Source organism: Centroberyx gerrardi, chromosome 12 (genome assembly GCF_048128805.1).
Source record: "Centroberyx gerrardi isolate f3 chromosome 12, fCenGer3.hap1.cur.20231027, whole genome shotgun sequence".
Classification (NCBI taxonomy): Eukaryota; Metazoa; Chordata; class Actinopteri; order Beryciformes; family Berycidae; genus Centroberyx; species Centroberyx gerrardi.
Genome location: NC_136008.1, coordinates 27413540 through 27432286, shown reverse-complemented (window position 1 = coordinate 27432286; position 18747 = coordinate 27413540). Strand labels below are relative to the sequence as shown.

The following is an 18747-nucleotide window of genomic DNA, read 5'->3' as shown; positions in this document are numbered from 1 at the left end:
CAAGCATGTGTCTCTAACCTCTGGGCTGGTGACAATACAAATGTCACTTTGTGAAACGTACACCACTCTAGGATACCAAATAATGAGCTGACGGGTTTCTCCTCCATTCAGAACACTGAAGGCTTATGGGAAGACATTGGGGATGTATCTCTTTCTTTCTTTGTCTCTCGCTCTCTCTGTCTCCTTTGCTGTCTCTAACACTTTCTTGCCTTCTCCTTTCTGTTTTCCTTTCTTTCCATCTTTATCTCCGATTTATTTTGTATTCGGCATGTTTTCACACCCTGTCCTTTTTGTGTGTACAGTGTGTGTGTGCGTGCGTGTGTGTGCGCGGATGCTGGTGTGTGTGTATGTGTTGGTGTGTGTGTACTATTGAACTAGTCAAATTCAGCTGGGAGCTCATTGGGTGTTGAGGAATCCTAACCTGGGGTTACAGCTATCTTGTGGTTACACACACACACACACACACACACACACTGCAGAGCACCACAGAATAGAGAGGGTGATGGCGAGAGTGATGAAGGGATGGCAGGAGGAGAGAGAAAGGTGTTGAGGAGCGATGATGAGAGGATTGCTCTCACCTAAGGTGCTCCAGGCATAGGGAGAGAGAGGGAGAGAGAGATTGACAGAGGGAAGGACTTAGAAGGGGGGGGAGAGAGAGATGGAGCTGAATGGGCGAGAAAGAGGGTAGACAAGATGATTAGGACGGGTTTGCCCTCGCTGGAGAGAGAGCCGGAGAGGTGGAGCACCAAGGGACGGGCGGAAAGGCAAAGAAAACGAGAGAAAAGGGGATTGGAAGGTGCTGGAGAGCCTCGTGGCAGAGAGAATCAGGTGAAAATAAGAGAGAGAGCGAGAGAGTGGACGGAAGACGGACAAAGCCAATGATTAGAAGATTGTATGCACTGGAGAGGCTCTGGGCGAACAGAGCGAGGTGAGAATGGGGGAATGAAGTAAAGGTGGAAAGGGGGAAGAGAGAGAAACAGCGAACCGGAATACAACCGCTGCCTTTAGCCACTTCTCTCCTAATACCTTTCTCTCTCCTCTCCTCAACTGTTTACTTTTCTTCACATCTCTCCTCCGTTCCCCTGCTCTGTTTTCCTCCCTCTTTCTCTCCTCTCCTCTCTTCTCCTCTCCTCTCCTCTCCTGAAGACAAAATGCAAAAGAGAAGAACTAGAATCACACACAAAGCCGGTTGTCCTGAACTTTGGCAACCTCCGTCCAGCTTTTTCTCCACTTGACCACCCATATACATATATATAGCTTCTCCCTCCCTGCCTCCTTCCCTCCTCCCCTCCTCCTCCAGCTCTCCCCTGCCTGTCCCAAAGCTGCTGCGTTCATCTGTCACGCTGTAATGATGCCTATGTGTGATAGCGGAGCGACATTAGGCTCTCCGCTCCATATGTACCGCACCAGCCCGAGGACACTAACATCCAGGCCCTTTTACATACCGACACTGAAAAAGGGAATAAAAAAGAGAGAGAGAACGAATGCAAAACTCCCCTCAGCTAGACTAGCGTGTACGTATACATCCCCCCCCCCCCCCCCCCCCTAGCCAGACATGGCCTAATCAGCGAGCTAATTAGCGCTCTTTGTAACAGCGTCGGCCCCGTGTAACTGATTGCATTAACAACTGCCACACATCAAACAGTCATGTCTCCGGCTTGTGCATCTCATTACACATTAAGGACACGCAAGGTTAAGGCCAGGCTTTGAGCGGGAATAACACGGGAAAATGAGAAGTGTTTTATTTTTTTTTTTTTTGCCATAGCCGGTGGGCAAATACATGTGTTTTTTTCCCCCGTTCATTCCATATTTTATAGATTCGGTGTGTTACTGTAGGCAGTTTTAGTCGCCCGTGGTGATTTATTTCCCCTGTTATAGTGACCTAATAAGTTAATATGAGTAAAACTGTACTGTATGTAAGTTCTTTTTTTATGTCAGCTAGACAAGCTGAAGACAATTTATGGAATGAACAATATTTCAGATCATGAATGTTGTGCAGAAGCCTTTTATAAATAATTTAAAAAAACTATATAAATCTACCTTTGATTAGTGTTCTTGACAGGTGATTTCATTCCCCACTCGAACAGATTCTTGATTATTTGTGAAAAAAACTGCATTGCAGTGTCAGAAATAAATGGCTGTCAACTCCATCCATTAAAAGTTGACAATTTGGAGATACTGCGGGAATACTTGAAGCATAATCGCTGTCTGCTGTATTTATTTTTGTAGATCCTTGGTAGTTTGATAGATGCATTTTTTTTTACAGTTTTTCCCATCCAGATGAATGGCTTTTTAAATCCTAATCCAAACACAAACAGTTCCTCAATATACAGTACATCCATAAGATCTTGTTATCATGTGACAGATTGCCTTTGTTTCTGACTGTAGACTGCATAACTAAGTTCTCTATCTAGACATAACTTCAAATGTAATATTTTCACGCCATTTTAATGCGTACTGTTGTGATGAATGATATTTTTGGTAATCTTTTTGAATGGTATTTCCAATTTCTGATTTTTGGTTTCTTTCTTTCACTGTGTCCACAGAAGAAGCAGAGGACTAAAGAGCTGTCCCAACTCTTCCACTCCTACAACCCCTACGACCACAAGGTACGACATCTCTCTGTTTCCATATATCACTCTCCTGTTTTACATTTCTGTATATATGAATGAATATGTACAGTATGTATGAATGAATGGATCTGTCCGGAGTTTTAGCGTTCTGTCTTTTTCCGTCTCCTCACACTGTGTTTGTCTTGTGTTTGTCTCTCTGCAACACACTGAATCCACCTAAACCTCACACACCTCTACACCTATAGACCTGACTTGCCTGTTCATAACCGGCTGCAGGTCTGCGTCGCTGTATCGTCTTTATGGCTGTGATGAGTGTGTTGTCTCTTCAGGACGGACACCTCTTGTCAGCAATCTAGTGGATGAGTAGCGCTCAAGTGTTTGCTCCTGATTGCATTCTGTGTGTGTGTGTGTGTGTGTGAGAGAGAGAGGGAGAATGACGGAAGTCTGAGATGAATCTGCTTACCTGTGTGTGTGTGTGTGTGTGTGTGTGTGTGTGTGTGTGTGTGTGTGTATGTGTGTGTGTGTGTATATGAGTTTGTACATTATGAGGTTTACAGCTGACAGTCTTCAAACATGCTTATGACGATGAGACCCGCGTGTGTGTGTGTGTTCGTTCTTGAGTGTTTTTGCACATGTATGTGAGTTTTTGTATGAAGACATGCTCCTGACGGGAAGAGCTTGTGTGTGTGTGTGAGTTTTTGTGTAAAAACGTCCTCATGACATGACAGCAGCTGTCACCAACGAAATGGAAAAATCCCATTTTGACATGTTTGTCCTTTGTGCATGTTTATAGCGGACGTGTTTTGACAATCAAGTCCATTTCCAGCTCAACTCTTTCTATCTGAAGACTCCCGGCTCTCAGTTTCCATCCAAAACAGTCCCACACCAGCAAGTTTTACCTGCAGAGTTCGTACCTCTAAGTCGAGTTTGCATCTGCGGCGGCATTTTGTACACCGCGCGCTAATTAATAGGATATGAGAGAGATCACGTATTCACTGCGGCAGACGTGGATCTATGCCTCCCACGCACTGAAACACACATACACACACACAACATACACACACAGGCACGCTCATACTAGTACATATCGTACACACACACACACGCAAACAGAGAATGTGCTAAACTGAGTAAAGTTAGAATATCTTTATAATACATGAACATGTTTGCATTCTAAATGAGATGCTTAGTATTTGCGAACATGCCTGTTCCTAAAGTACGATTCCCCCAGAGGAATTGTGAAACCGACGAGCTTCTCTTTCTCGCAAATACCTCTCGACGGTTTGGTCTTTTACTCGCCGGCTCATGTGATTTTTGTAAACACGGCGGGTTCGTTAAGGTTCAGTTCCCCTGAGGAGGTAGGGAACGATGTGAAGTTACCTGGAATGTCCCAAGGGACGCTTCAGGTTTCATGAGGCCGGTTCAGTCTGTCACAGACTGGGAGTTGTTGCCATTTTGTCAGAAAAATCACATGTAGCATCTTCCAAACAACTCCCAAGCTCTAAAGCCAGATCTGTAAAGAAGGGCCTAAATAGGATTTTTCCTATTTAGACTCTTGACACAGCAAACATGTTTTACTACCAATATCTCAGATACCAAAACTCTTGCGCCAGTGTTTTGTTGGATAGACTGAAATGTCTCCTAGTTCGTAATGAATCAGGTAGAATTATTATATCAGATGAAAACCTTAATTAATTATTGACAACAGTAGTGTTTCTGTCCTCCTCATCCTTCCACAGATCTAACATTAAATCACCCACTTAGTCTGTCTGTCTGTCTCTCTCTCTCTCTCTCTCTGTCTGTCTGTCTCTCTGTCTCTCTCTCTCTCTCTGTCTGTCTGTCTCTCTGTCTCTCTCTCTCTCTGTCTGTCTCTCTCTCTCTGTGTCTCTATCTGTCTCTCTGTCTCTCTCTCTCTCTGTCTCTCTCTCTCTCTGTCTCTATCTGTCTCTCTGTCTCTCTCTCTCTGTCTGTCTCTCTCTCTCTCTCTCTCTCTCTGTCTCTCTCTCTCTCTGTCTCTATCTGTCTCTCTGTCTCTCTCTCTGTCTCTCTCTCTCTCTCTCTCTCTCTCTCTGTCTCTCTCTCTCATGCCAATAATGTCTCTCCATCATCACTACAAACAAGTGAGGTGAGACGGAGTGAAGTATCAAAACAGGACAGGGCATCCTGAGCTGTCCCTACAAATACAAGCCTGACTGCCTCACTAATTGATTGATTGATTCATTGGTTGATTTTGTCCAAACATTACAAATCAATCCAACCCTAGATTTTCTATAGAGAATTAGGGTAATAAATGTCAACATTGTCATAGCAGGGCCATGCCTATGTCCATTTAGTGTATACAAATAAATGGGATATCCCTGAGTTGAGTAATAATACTAGTAATATTAATAATTAAAAACTACTGCTATGATGTCATTCTTCTTATTAATCCCCAGCAGTATTAAATGTCATTTAACTTACTGATGCCCTTGCCTACTTCTCTATATTTTGTAGATAAAAATGTGTCAAAACGAATCCCCTCCTTTCCTATCTGATAGCCCTCAGATTTGAATATTATTAATAATATGTCAACCATGTTACTTCTAAATCTACCATGCAACTCGTCTTATCAGCCATGTTACTTTAGGGTTTTTCCATTTCCATACATTGCATAAATGTGCAAATAAATCCGCTTGCTTTCCAACGCCAGATAGCCATGAGATATGAATTAATGACAGATCTAATGTCAGCCGTGCTTCTTCCCGGATCAGCCGCGGTCCCGCCCGTGTCCTCGCCCGTGTCCTCGCCCCTGTCCACACACTGAGGACATGGAGGCAGATCAGCTCGCATTAAAGCCCCTGTAGCCGTTAGATAGAAATAAATGAAGTCTGATAATGTCCCTCATTTTGCATCAGATTCCCTTGGGTGTCTGGCCTTTCAGCGTAATGACACAAACAGCTCCGGTTTATCTACGGATGTTATGTGTTTACAAACACATCTGCGTGTGTGTGTGTGTGTGTGTGTGTGTGTGTGTGTGTGTGGGTGCGAGAGAGAGAGCGTACCTAGGGGTAGAAAGAAAGGAGAAAGGGAGAGATCGGTGTGCTTACAGACGTTGCTAATGCACATCCTCATATAGGTGCTCAGGAAAAAGGTTATTAATAAAGAGTGAGACGGTGGGGCGGGGGAATGGTGGGTGGGGGCGGGTGGGAGGGGGGGTGCTGAGGCTTCATTGGTTCATAGCTCCAGGCTATCGTCCCAACAGAAGCAACATTTGCAAATGAGCTAATTGTTGTTGTTGTATCACGCTTGTCCCTTAATCTCTAGTGGTTCATTTGGAATCAAGAATGGCATGTCAAAAATTACAAAAAAATAAATATATAAACAAATAAAGTGAGAGATATTGTTCTTTCTTTCTTTCTTTCTTTCTTTCTTTCTTTCTTTCTTTCTCTCTTTCTTTCTGTCTTTCTTTCTCTCTTTCTGTCTCTCTGTCTGCATATTAAACAACGCTGTGCCTGTGATCGTTGTGTGTGTGTGCGTGAGTGAGATGTTTGCTTGTGTGTTCATATACATGTAGCCAAGTGAGTGTATTTGTCTGGTGTGTGTGCGTGTGTGTGTGTGTGTGTGTGTGTGTGTGTGTGTGTGTGTGTGTTCGTGATGATTAATGTGAAGTATCCTATGGCCAGATGGTGCTGAACAAGGCCCATCCATCAGCAATGAAAAGACCAGTGGGCAGAAAGCTGGCAGAGCACTTTGTCTAGGGCCAAGGCCCCCGCACTGGACCCACACACACCCACACACACACACACACACACACACACACACTCACACACACACACACACACACACTGACAGACTCTCTCCAAGGCCTTGGCTGTGTAACCCACTGAGCCATGTTGGAGCCTTGTGTTGTGTTTTGAGTGCAGGTTCTTGCTTTTGTTTTTTTGTGAGTAAAAGTGAGTAAATTTAGTCTAGCATAGTTTTGACATAAACAAGCATGCAGCCTCTTTTTCATCCCAACTGACGGTTTAAGGAGTAAACACTTGTATTTTTCAGTGTTTACATATGTGCTCATTTGAGTTCCTAGGTATTCAACCACCAACATGTATACAGGACCGATTTGAACTGGCAGCTTTCCAGTCAAAAACCCGCTTCTCTCACTTCTACTTCTACTGTCTCATTTTTGTATGATCACTTTCCAAGTCATTTTTCCTGTTTGCAGTTATCGATAATGTCTGTCTCCCTGGTCTTGACCGCACATGCTATTCCCTAGTGTGCATGTGTGTGTGTGTGTGTGTGTGTGTGTAGAGTTAGAAATTGTGTACGACAGCACACCACAAACACACACACTTCTGTCCCTTTGCTTCAATCTTTGCCCTTCCAGGTTGAGGCTGTGAAGCTCCCATCATGCTTCAGCCATTTCCCCACAAACTGTGTGCGTATGTGTGTGTGTGTGTGTGTGTGTGTGTGTCTGACAGAGACCCTTGCTCCCCTCACTGTACAGTGTTATAGAGTCTCCTGAGACACACACACACACACACACACACACACACACACCGAGCTGTGTTCACAGGCCTGAATGACAATGGTGACAGTTTTCCCTACGGCAAGAGAGGAGGGACAAGCTGTCAACATGGCCTGTCGCACCTGCTCAGCCACACAGAGAAACTAGAGAAAAAGAGAGGATAGAGAGAGGGAAGCAGAGGGGGGAAAAAAGAAGGGATGATGATGAAGAGAGAGACTGACAAGAGAGAAAGACGAGGCGTTTGCAGAAGAAACAAACACTTAATTATACTCTGTAAACTCCCCCCCCCCCTCAATTATACTGAAATCCCAGTTTGCCTCATAAAACTTGACATAATTATTTATCATTTGAAGAAAGAGAAAAAAAAAACATTAATTAGTCTTTAACATTTCCTCTCTCTCTTTCTTTCTCTCAACAAATCACTTTTTCCTTTTTTTCCGCACGTAGCTAAAGCGAACAATTAGCGTGCTGCTTGTTTTTTTTGTGTGTTTTTGTTTTTTTGGCGTCTTAATTACTTTTATTTTCCAGAACAAGATTTTTTTATCTGCCGCTGTTGTTTGGCATTGTTATGAACAGCTAACCTCCATCTTTCTCCAACTTGACATTTACTCCTCTTTTCACTGGCTTGCCTCACTCTCTCCTTCTCTGTTAATTAGCGGACTATTCAGGGCAAGAGAAAGAGGAGAGAGGGAGGTGGCGGTTATGCCGATTTATTTTCCTTGCCACGCTCTCTAAACCCGTCTCTCCACTATCTCTGTCTGTGTCTGTCTGTTCTGTAGAAGACATATTTCTCTCCTGTCTGTCTCCTGTGTCTGGGTCTTCAAAATGTCTGGTCATTTATAGTTTTAGAACTTTCTAGGTGTGTTCCGTGAGGAAACAGGCTGTTTTGCCAGCTTTGTTTCTTTATTTAGTTTGTTGAATTGGTCTTAAATTCAATTCCAGTAACCTAAAAAGGTCTGAAAAGGTTAAATTTACCTTTCTTACACCTGCAGTATAAGAAAGAAAGTGGCCTCTGTGTCCATCTCTTTGTCCCTGTGTCTGCCTTTCTGGCTTTCTGACTGACACTGTGCTTTTGCAACATCATGCACACACACACACACACACACACACACACACACACACACACACCGTTACCTAGAGAGATGTTACATGTTGAGACAGGTGAGCCGTAACCTATCTATGAAGTTGTGTTTGGACACTGATCAGAATCCATTAAGACACAAACACACATTTACACATGCACATACATGATGGAGAGAACCTGGAATACTATTTTGAGAGAGAGAGAGACTTGTTGAAGAGGCTAGGACTACTTCTTGCCTCCTCTCCTCCTCTCTTTTCTCTCCTCCTCTCCTCTCTTCTCCCCTCCCCTCCCCTCCCCTCCCCTCCCCTCCCCTCCCCTCCTCTCTCTATCTCCTCCTACCTCTTCCTCTCTACTCTTTCTTAATTCTCCTCTCTCCTCATCTAATGACTGCTGTGCATTGTTAATGGCAGAGAGAACAGCGGCGTGCGACCATGCTCTGTCATCACAGCGCTATTGTTGCTCCGATAGCCGCCGGCGCTGCGCTGCCACTCGTTCCCTAAATTATGATGGACTCAACAATGAATGGAAGCATAATCACGGTGGTCGCTTTTGACGGTCACTTAGGATGTCTTGTGGAAAAATCGTCTCCTGACTGACACAAAAGCCTGTATGAGACGCGTCTTCTAATGCATCTCTCTCTCCGACCCTATGGCTCCATTTCTTTCTACGCTATAAGAGTCTGTCACATTGTGTGTGGTACGAGTGCCGGTGTGAATATGTGTGTAGGTGCATTTTTTGAAGTGAAAGCACATAATGTCACACACACACCCTCTGAAGACACACATAGTGGTTGTGAGATGGAATAGCTCCAAGTTGGACTGTGACTTAGCCTGCTTGGAACCAAATGGTGCTTTTAGCTTTGTGCAACCCAAGGGACTGTAATATGTGCCGCTCTTATGATAGTAAATGGCACATGGAGAGTGCACACACGCACACACACCTGTCTCGTACCTTTATGTCTCTGTCAGTCCTAGACAGATGGATTGCTGATGATTTCCCGTGTCCCCTCCCCTGCCTTCATACTGTATGTCTGTCATCGATAAGCATGGCCTCTCTCTTTAGTTTCCTTTATATATGGCTTATTGCACTCCAAACATATCGACCTTAATGTAGGGGTCCCGCTCGTCATGGATTTTCTGCAATGACATCGAATTCAAAGAGGTGTACAAATGGGGTCACTTTCCAGAAATACACCAGAATGTACGTTTCCCCCACATTCATTGCATATGGTGGTGATTTTCAGCAGTTTCAGCTGGATTTTCAACATCAAATTCCAGGAAGGAAGAACATTTTAATTTTCTAAAATGCCACTTATTGAATGAAAAACATCTGGGATCTCTAGGATTTTATGTATTTTTTTTAATTAAATGCAGGTCGGGCAGCCCGATGAGTATCTATTTGCGGGCGCTAGATATTTTCAAGTTCAAAGAAAATCAAACTGGGTTATTCCACCGAAACGTTCCTCCGTGGCTCTAGGAGGGAAAACGATGTATTATTATTTACTGTATTTGCATGCTTCTATTACAACTCCTTGATCAAAGACGAACAGAAATGGAAGTGATAGCGAGACCTCTGTGCATGCGTGCCCGCCGCTGTTCCGCCCACACCGCCGCGCCGCTTGCCAAAGACATGATCTCCTTCTCCTACGGTACAGTCGAGGCCTATAGCCATCTATACATGTTCTCAATCTGTCAGTTACACAACAGGGACTTATACAACACACACACACACACACACGAGCACAAACACACATGCAGACCTACATAATTATTTAATCCAGCCAGTGCCAGAAGGAACATTTGCCTTAAGAATAGCACTAAACGCAGAAACACACATACACATTGCATGTAACTGCTCCCAGATACTGTAATTTGCATCATTCATGCAACACCACACTATAGCTTTTTTCCTTTGTAATAAACACAGACACACACATACACAGAAATTGATGTATAAGCACAGACAGAGTCAGACATTATACAACTGATGCCAAGCATGGTAATCAGTATCATTAGTTTGCCCCTTCTCCTTTCCATTATTCCTGGTGGTGTCTGCACAGTCAGCATATTTAGAGATATCAGGGCTACTTTTCATACCTTCAGAAGACGCATTTTGCTGCCATTCGTTTTTGTACAGTATGAAAACCATCTTCCATAGACCTGGAAATTGGCCGAGTTAGATAATCCATCACAGTAAACACAAAGCCTTAATTTAGTTTTGTCAAAAGTTCTGTTTTCTTGTTATTTCATGATGCCCAGGTTGAGTGTTTTCATATCATTGCACACATTGCTGCCCTAGGAAATAATTCCTCAAAAGCATTTCATCTTAGAAACTGTACTGTCTCAACCATGTCTTCTTATTTTTCAAGCTAGGTTTGACGTCAAATGTGTACTTTTAAAAACGACACAAAACAAGTAAATGTTAAAGAATCTAATTATGTGCGGCATGCATTGCAAAATGATTGGAGGAATGTAAACTAGATGTAGACAGTAGTAAATGGGCTAAATCAGTGGTTCTCAATGTGGGGTCCGGGGACCACCAGGGGTCCTTGAGGGGGTTCCAGGGGGTCCCCAGCAAACTGATAAATTGTTAAACTTCACCATTATTTCATTTACAAGAAGTTAACACAGTTAGAGAATGTAGAAGAATGACTATTTTGATCATAGTTTCACTGTTATCTCTCTACCTACAATACAGATAGTCATGGAATTCTGGACAAAATCATATCTAACAATAAAAATATTCTCAGATTAGCTCTCAGTCTCTGGCCAGGCTTCTACCAGCCGTTACAGAGGCTAAATTCACATTATGTTACAGTGTATATGGTCTAACCCTATGGCAATTATTAGAGTGTCATACGAGCACACAGAGGTCATATGCCCCGGCCCTGTATTATTCACCCTAATGAACCCACATGAATCTAGGCCTCACATGCCCCGCAGTTACACTAAACCAATTACTTATAATTCATATCAGAGGGGGATATATCATGGATCACGATGTATATCTCTGATGTATTGGGGGAACACATTGCAGTGTGTAGGCTAATTGTAGCTAATGTGCATCGCAATCGACACGGAGGTCAGTGCCTGGAACCGGGTTCACTGTCTCTGAATACACACACACACACACACAAACACACACACACACGCACACACTACTAGATACTAGAAGGCCTATCATGTCCTCTACGTATTCCCATATATGTCCAGACAGATCTATTGGAATAGTGTAGCCAAGGGTTTGTACACACACACACACACACACACACACACACACTGGCACTGGTTTTACTATGGTGTAAATAATAGCCTACCACCTGATCCACTGCTGTTTTAAACAGATTGAATTCTAACTTATTTCTGAAATGACTTAAAAATATGGAAAACAATTTTAATGTTTAATATTTTAAGGATGATGTTGCCAGGTGTCATGAGTGTTATTCACACTACAGAATGCAGTTACCATCTATGAATGGTAAAATGAAACGTGTGTGTGTGTGTGTGTGTGTGTGTGTGTGCAATGAGTACACTGACAGGAAAACAGCCCATTGTGATAGTCACAGTAATGGAAGCTGCTGCTGAAAAACATTCAACCACTAAAATGAATCTTCCAGTCTTTCATAGTTCCTCCCAAGGTTATGGTGGCAAAAGAGAGAGATTGTTCCTGTTGTCTGTCAGCTTTGGCAGCATAAGAAAAGCTTTATCACGCCAAGTTAATTTAATTAAACTGAGCTGAATTGAGAAATGGAGACGGACTGAGAGAGAGATGTTTTTAAAGGAGTCTGTGGTTCAGAGGGCTTGGTTTGTTGGAATTGTTTTTTCTCCTTTTTTTGATGAAATCTCTCTCTCTCTCTCTCTCACACAGTGACAGAGAGTGCCATAATGGCTTGTTGATTGCTTCCATTTGTTGGGCCGAAGGTGTCGAGCACACACACACACACACACACACACACACACTATCTCACTCACGCACACCAACACAGACATGTCCGCGCACGCACATGTACACACACATACACACAAACACAGCAGTGGGCCAGTGTTAACCATGCTGCTGATTCCCTTTATCAGCATGCGGTCTGACTGACAGCTGAATGGAGGGAGAGGGAGAGAGAGGTAATGGGGCTCGTATTGCTAAACTGTCTCCCAGACAGGAGTATGAATGCTTTCTGATTCAGTCAAAAGGCCTCCCATTCAGCAAAGCTCATTTGGAAAGGAGCGTGTGTGTGTGTGTGTGTGTGTGTGTGTGTGTGTGTATGTTTTTTCTTCCTTCTACATTCTGTACAGCTCAGGAACCTAATTGCCCGTCTGAGTGGATTCTCTCTCTGCTTCAAAATGAGGTCCCTTCACCCTGTCTGTCTCCCAGCAAAATGACTCAATGTCTTATCTCAGATCAAGTATAATATTGACGCATAACCTTATCTTATACTTTCCTCAGATGGTAGGAACATCTGATAATGACATATATAGGTACATATATAGGTGTGAAAACCACTTAAATCATTTTTTTAATGACAGAAAGGCCCTTTGGCTCGGTCAGGGTTACTGTGTTTCATGTTGGTATTTAGCCAAGCTGTTTCTGAGATATATGGTAGGTTCAACAATAGGATAAGGGCCAGTAAGACGTTGATTTGGACCGCTTGATTGGTCAGTCAGGCTGTTTATAAAATGATGAATGAATCCTGTACCGTTTGTACTGTTCGACAGCGGCTTCCGAGTAAGGCGGCTCATTTTCACAGGCACTAACACATACTCAACGGCCACAACAAGAGCCGGCAGCAGCGAGTTTACATGTAGCTGACAAGCCCTCATCAGGTCCCATTAATGTATTGGCAAGACGGATGAATGGAGACTCACCAGCCTCATGATTTTCTACGCTGCTTTGTCTTTTTTTCCATGTTACTGCCTACTGCCTATCTATCAGTTAAATAAATTAGTCATAAATTTCAGATTTAGTCACAATCGATTATTTACTTATTTGTTTTTCACCCATTTGCTGTATATTATGAACATTTTACTGTTATAAATTCAGAGTTCTTTTCATTTTTGCGTGCTGGACCAGTGAAAACATACTTAGGGCAAGTAGATCTCTGACCTACTGGCCCAAGTGGATAAAGCTTTTAACGCTGAACTGAACCCTGATAAAACAGACTTTCTTTCCTGATCAACACTGATTACTGGTTTGGAATACAGTTCCTGCTCATCTCTGATTGGCTGGGCGGTTAACGAGGAATCATCCTTAATGAAGAGCCTATGGGTTTTGTAGTGTCTCACTTTGCATCATCACAGCTGATTGTCTGTGTGTGTGTATGTGTCTGTGTTTATCTCTGTGTGTTTGTGCCTATGTGTATACATTTATGTCTATGTATGTGTGCGTGTGCCTTCGCCATGAGTGTGTGAGTTGTTTCAATGCAACGGTCATCACTACACACACCGACTGTGTATGAGCGTGTGATGTCGGTGTGTGTGTGTGTCTGTGGCTGTGTGTGCAGGCTTATCAGCGTAGGTAATGCTGTGTGTTTGTGTTTGTCTGATTGCATAGCTTTCACCAGTAATCAGCAATATTAGTAGCCCGCTTCGCCCAAACTCACTACAATCTATATGTAAATTCAAATGCATGGTTTCAGGCTATAGGCCTTTTACATGAGAAAACATGTTTGGCCTTCATAGAGATAGGCTTTCTTTCTTGCTTTCTTGCTTTCTTGCTTTCTTTCTTTCTTTCTTTCTTTCATCCTTCCATTTTCTTTCATTTTCTTGTTGTTTTTTCTTCCTAATGTTTTTTCTTCCTAAGGATAGTCTGCATGTAGTTAGCTTGGAAATGAGCTGAATGGGAGATAATGCTTTTATCCGAGTTGGGACTTTAATAAGACTTAATTTTCCCAGGAAAACAATTATTAGCTGCTCCTACTACAGAGAGAAAAACACCCTCTGTGTGTGTGTGTGTGTGTGTGTGTGTGTGTGTGTGTCTGTGCACGTGTGTGTGTGTGTGGTATCCTTTGAGGGATCTCGGCTCTGTGTCATCTCCTGCTTTTGGTTCCATTCCCCCTCCAGCCCCGACTAGCCCAGCCCTGCTAACTAAAGCACGATTTAACACACACACACACACACACACACACACACACACACAGAAGGGGGGGTGAGAGATCCAGACACAGAGAAGATAAAGAGAGAGAGATATTTAGTGCGTGCATGCTTATGTGTGCGCCTGTGTGTGTTTTAAGGTCTGCTGTTGCATTCTCCCCTCTCATTTAAACCCCCGCCTTATCAGACTATCACACACACACACACACACACACACACACCTTGTCAGGAGACTACAACTAACTCAGCCAATCTCTGTAGGATTAATTCACTCTACCTTGATAGATGCATACTCCACCAGCTCCTCTGTTAACTACTGTAACTGCTCATTCAACAAGCTATGGAGAGCTTATCTCGCATTGTAAATTCCATGTTAACACGGTTTTTTAATCTCGCATTTATTTATCGATGCCGCTCGGTAGTTGCAAAGGTGGTTATCTTGAGCAGTGTGTTTTTGCTGGCTATCTGCGGGTGCTTAAAAACTCTCGAGAACTCTTGAGTATTAAAATGTCTTCAGTATGGTTATTAGAAGTCTTATTTTTGCTTTATTTGTTTTGTTTGTGCTGCATGATTAATATAGTCCTGGTTCAGTGGTACCCATTGTATCTGCTTTACTAAACACATTTGACACCTGTACTTAAAGAAATGAATTTCCAGCTGTCATCCTGTTGTCCCGTTTTATAGTTTCAGAACTTGATCTATTTTCAATGTGTTTTTCCAGCCTTGTTTCTCTGTTTTGGTTATTAAATTTGTCTTAAATTCAATTCCATGTCGCATACTGGTCTTATAAAGTCTTAAATTTGGCTTTCTGAAACCTGCAGATGCCCTGGTTGCGTAGTAGTTGTAGTGCATAATATCTGATAAATAGGTGTCAAAATACTTATACTTAATGTATATACTGTATATATTTTTCAGGAATCTCTTCTTTCTTTCTTCTTTGTATCTGATATTTGATTTTTAAATTCTATTTGTAAAGCTTGATTGCTGCTTGTCTAAATGCTTGTATGTTGCACTGCACCAACTTCACCAAGTCAAATTCCTAGTATGTGAAAATGTACCTGGTGAAAATAAACCTGATTCTGATTCTGAAATGCATGTGTGGCGATAGGAGCATCAATTCACGTTTTTTCTCCATTCTTGGAAAACAGACTTTTTTTCAGAGTATCAAGGTTTCTCCGATGCCGCTGATAGTGTGTGAGCTGTTAAATCGTACAGCGTCGTATTTCCTAAGATAAAGAGGTTTAGTGCCAATGTCTGGTAGGCCCATCTATCTCTCTGTCTGTCTGTCCGTCTGCCAAACCGCCCAAGGCTAATAACATCGATCTGACTTATCCCTCCACATCTGCCTACTATCTGTTAACTCAGCAATCACTAACAAACCACACCCGCACACACACACACACACACAGAGGATCACAGAGGGACTTTGTGTACATAGACTCCGAGACGAATGCGTTTACACTCGCAGACACACACGTTTTAAGACAAACACACACACACACACACACACACACACACACAGGGCTCTGTAAATGAGCTGTGTGTATAGGGCCAAATGTTGGGGGATCACTGCTGTAAAGGCTTTATTCTCATTATGGCTGAGTTACAAAAATTGGGGCACAGCAGGAGGGAAAAAGTGATACATTAACTGTCACTGCACGCGTTGTGCGTGCGCGTGTGTGTGTGTTTGCGTGTCTTTATGCCTGTGTATGTCTTTGGCATCGCTGTGCATCCGTGTGTGTGTTTGTGTGTGTGTCAGGGAGAGACAGTTTAGAGAAGTTTAAATGAAGGCGGTACTAAACAACACCGGCCACTGTGTGCGTATTGTGCATTTTGAACCTTGTTATTTTCTTTGTATGCCTTTGATTTTTCTCAAGCTGTCATATCTTTCAGACACTAAAAAAATATTTATTTTAATCCATAAAGATTTAGCAGTATTTTCTCTAGATTAAGAGCAACTGAGTGATTGTTCATCAACCGGGATTAATGGATTTTGGGGGTCTAAGAGAACGGCAACAAGCTATCAATTATAGGGAATAAATGCAATTATAAATATTATTTCCTTGCATGATTTTGAAAAACGAACAACACTGGTTCGTACAGAAAGTTCAGGCTCACTATGTTAGAGACGCATATCATTTATGATTGTATTGTTAGTTTTAAGTATACTTAAACTGTTTTTAATCCCATTTTTTAATGATGTTTTTATGACTGTAAACTAAGATATGTAAGATGTATTATTGTTATTGAAGTTGGTCCAGGAAAAATCACGGAAGGAGACGTTTCGATGCTCAAATTCAAAACGACAGCCGGTTGACGGCGGCTTGGCTTTTCTAGTTTTGAATATGAAGTCATGGGTCACTGATGCTGGAATATACAAAGACATGAGACATATGATATATTACACTTAATAGTTTCATGTAGGATGGTCAGAAACGGCACTTTAGCAGGGGAAATCCCAACACTGGCTATTTACCAAAACAGCAGGAGTGAGAAATCTTAAAATACACAATCCTCTATTATCGATGCTGAGATTTCTTGAGATTTCTTTATTTTTATGTTGTTGTTTTTTTACGGGAACGATAGGCTTGCTTTCTTCTCAAGGACATCTGCCGTGGCGTCAGTGTTGTTTTCTCTACTGTAGCGCTGCTCTCAGCGTGATACCAACAGACCGACGTCATTACTCACCGCTTCCTCAATATACTCCGGACAGATTTGGAGAATACAAAGAATCGCTGAGAGATAAGAGGAAAAAAAGATCTTTTTACATATTGAAGAGGGGGGAAACCAAAACAAAAGATTAAAAGAATAAAAAATAACAAATACCTCAGGAAACAAGAAAGAACTCTTATGGAGCGGAACAGGAGAAAAGAACACAAAGAGGCTTTTTAGCGGCTTTGACACCTATTCACATCTCTGCCGTCCGTTTTCATTTTTCTCCATAATCTTCGGCGGAGTCGCCCCTCCATGTGCTGCGTATAGATTAGTTTGTTTGCTTGTTGTGCTGAAGGGCTGTTAATTGGCTGTTTGGGGCTAATAAATAGCTGTAATTAACAGGCGTCGTTAGGTGAGGCGGGGATGTAAGAGCTGTCAGGAGGCAGCTAAGAGGGAAACAATGAGCCGCCATGTGGAAGTGTTCACCTGGAACTTTCCCTCCTTCAGGATAGACGCTCAGGTTCAATGTGTGGTACGAAAACAAAACTCTGAACCCTCTACCTGCTCAGATGAGAGCGCTAGCAAAACGCCCCCACAATATAAAATCTCATTTCATTTGGTAGTGCTGGATATGCAAGTTAAGACTGAGTTGAGACTGAAAATGTGTTTTTTCACTAATTCTCAATTTGTCCAATATCTAGCCATGTTTCCAGCTAGTATAGTATGCAGCGATGTAGTGGAAGGTAAGTCCACCTAAACAAAAATATTTCTGATATGACAGAGTATACACTCACTGGCCAAAGTAATTGGAACACCAGTTTTCCAGAAAACATAAAAGAGCTGTCACATGTTTGTTAAGCAAAACCTTCACTGCCTGTTCTTAATCTGATTATCTACACGGTTTGTGACTTTCAATTCATGTGCAACTTATTAATCGTATTATTATCAAATAATAATAATTCATGAATCAATTGCTGATATGTTGCCAATAATAAATGAGTATACTGGAGACTGGAGTTGTGCAGTGGACCTCTGCTCCATATGGATTCCAGTGAGTGAGAAGTGAAAAACTGAACTAAAAAAAAGGTCATTGAAATTGAGCATGAAATGTTTGTGAGTCATGTCATGTGCAAGTGTTGGATTATGGCCCAATTCTCGTTATTGTTGTTGTTTAGTTGCTCACTCCACTTCCACTCTCCGCTCAGGGGGAATCCATGCTGAGCAGAGGCACAACTCCACTCTTCAAGGACAGGCTTTCTGTATTAGCTGAAGATTCTACTCTATTATTACTTTTTATGTTGGTATGGTGTATGGTTTTATGTTAGTAGTTTATGTTAGTTTTATGGAAAACTGGTGTTCCAGTTGTCTTGGCCAGTGAGTGTAGACCATAATGATTGTATCAAACTGATGGAAGTTGCATGAGGATAGTTAACTAATGCTTTTGAGGGAAAACATAATTGATGTTTATGTTGGTGCTTGTTGTCTTTTGATGATCACCAGCTGGAGGTCATAGTGCACCAACCTTTTTGTACCTTTTTGCCATTACATCACTGATAGTATAGTGTACTACAAGCACAGTGTAGAGCTGAAAAGAGTATACATCTCAGATATCATAAGCTTTGGCCAAGATGTCCAATACTCAACACGTGTTGAAGATGTATAGAGAGCATGTTGCTGTGCTGAAAAGAGACAATACACAATATGTATTGTCATGTACCGCATTCACAGATGTGCATATCTTTCAAAAGAGGAAAGAGACGCCACTCCCACTGAACTTTGTAGAACAAACTAGTGAGAGCAGCTGATGGCCTCTGTCCTCTCTTTTTTTTTCTTCTTCTTCTGCTCCCTTTA

General features: G+C 42.3%; 2 protein-coding genes across 2 annotated transcripts in view; both read left to right on the top strand.

Moving 5' to 3' along the window:
• sox4b (SRY-box transcription factor 4b) overlaps positions 1 to 18747 on the top strand; it is a 416166-nt gene that overhangs the window by 238061 nt on the left and 159358 nt on the right. The gene's annotated exons all lie outside the window — the stretch shown is intronic.
• The window catches only part of cdkal1 (CDK5 regulatory subunit associated protein 1-like 1), a 295881-nt gene that overhangs the window by 231911 nt on the left and 45223 nt on the right, over positions 1 to 18747 (top strand). The window contains exon 12 of the mRNA XM_071913088.2: positions 2547 to 2609. Coding sequence (XP_071769189.1) covers positions 2547 to 2609 — 63 coding nt within the window. The remainder of the gene's footprint in view (positions 1 to 2546; positions 2610 to 18747) is intronic.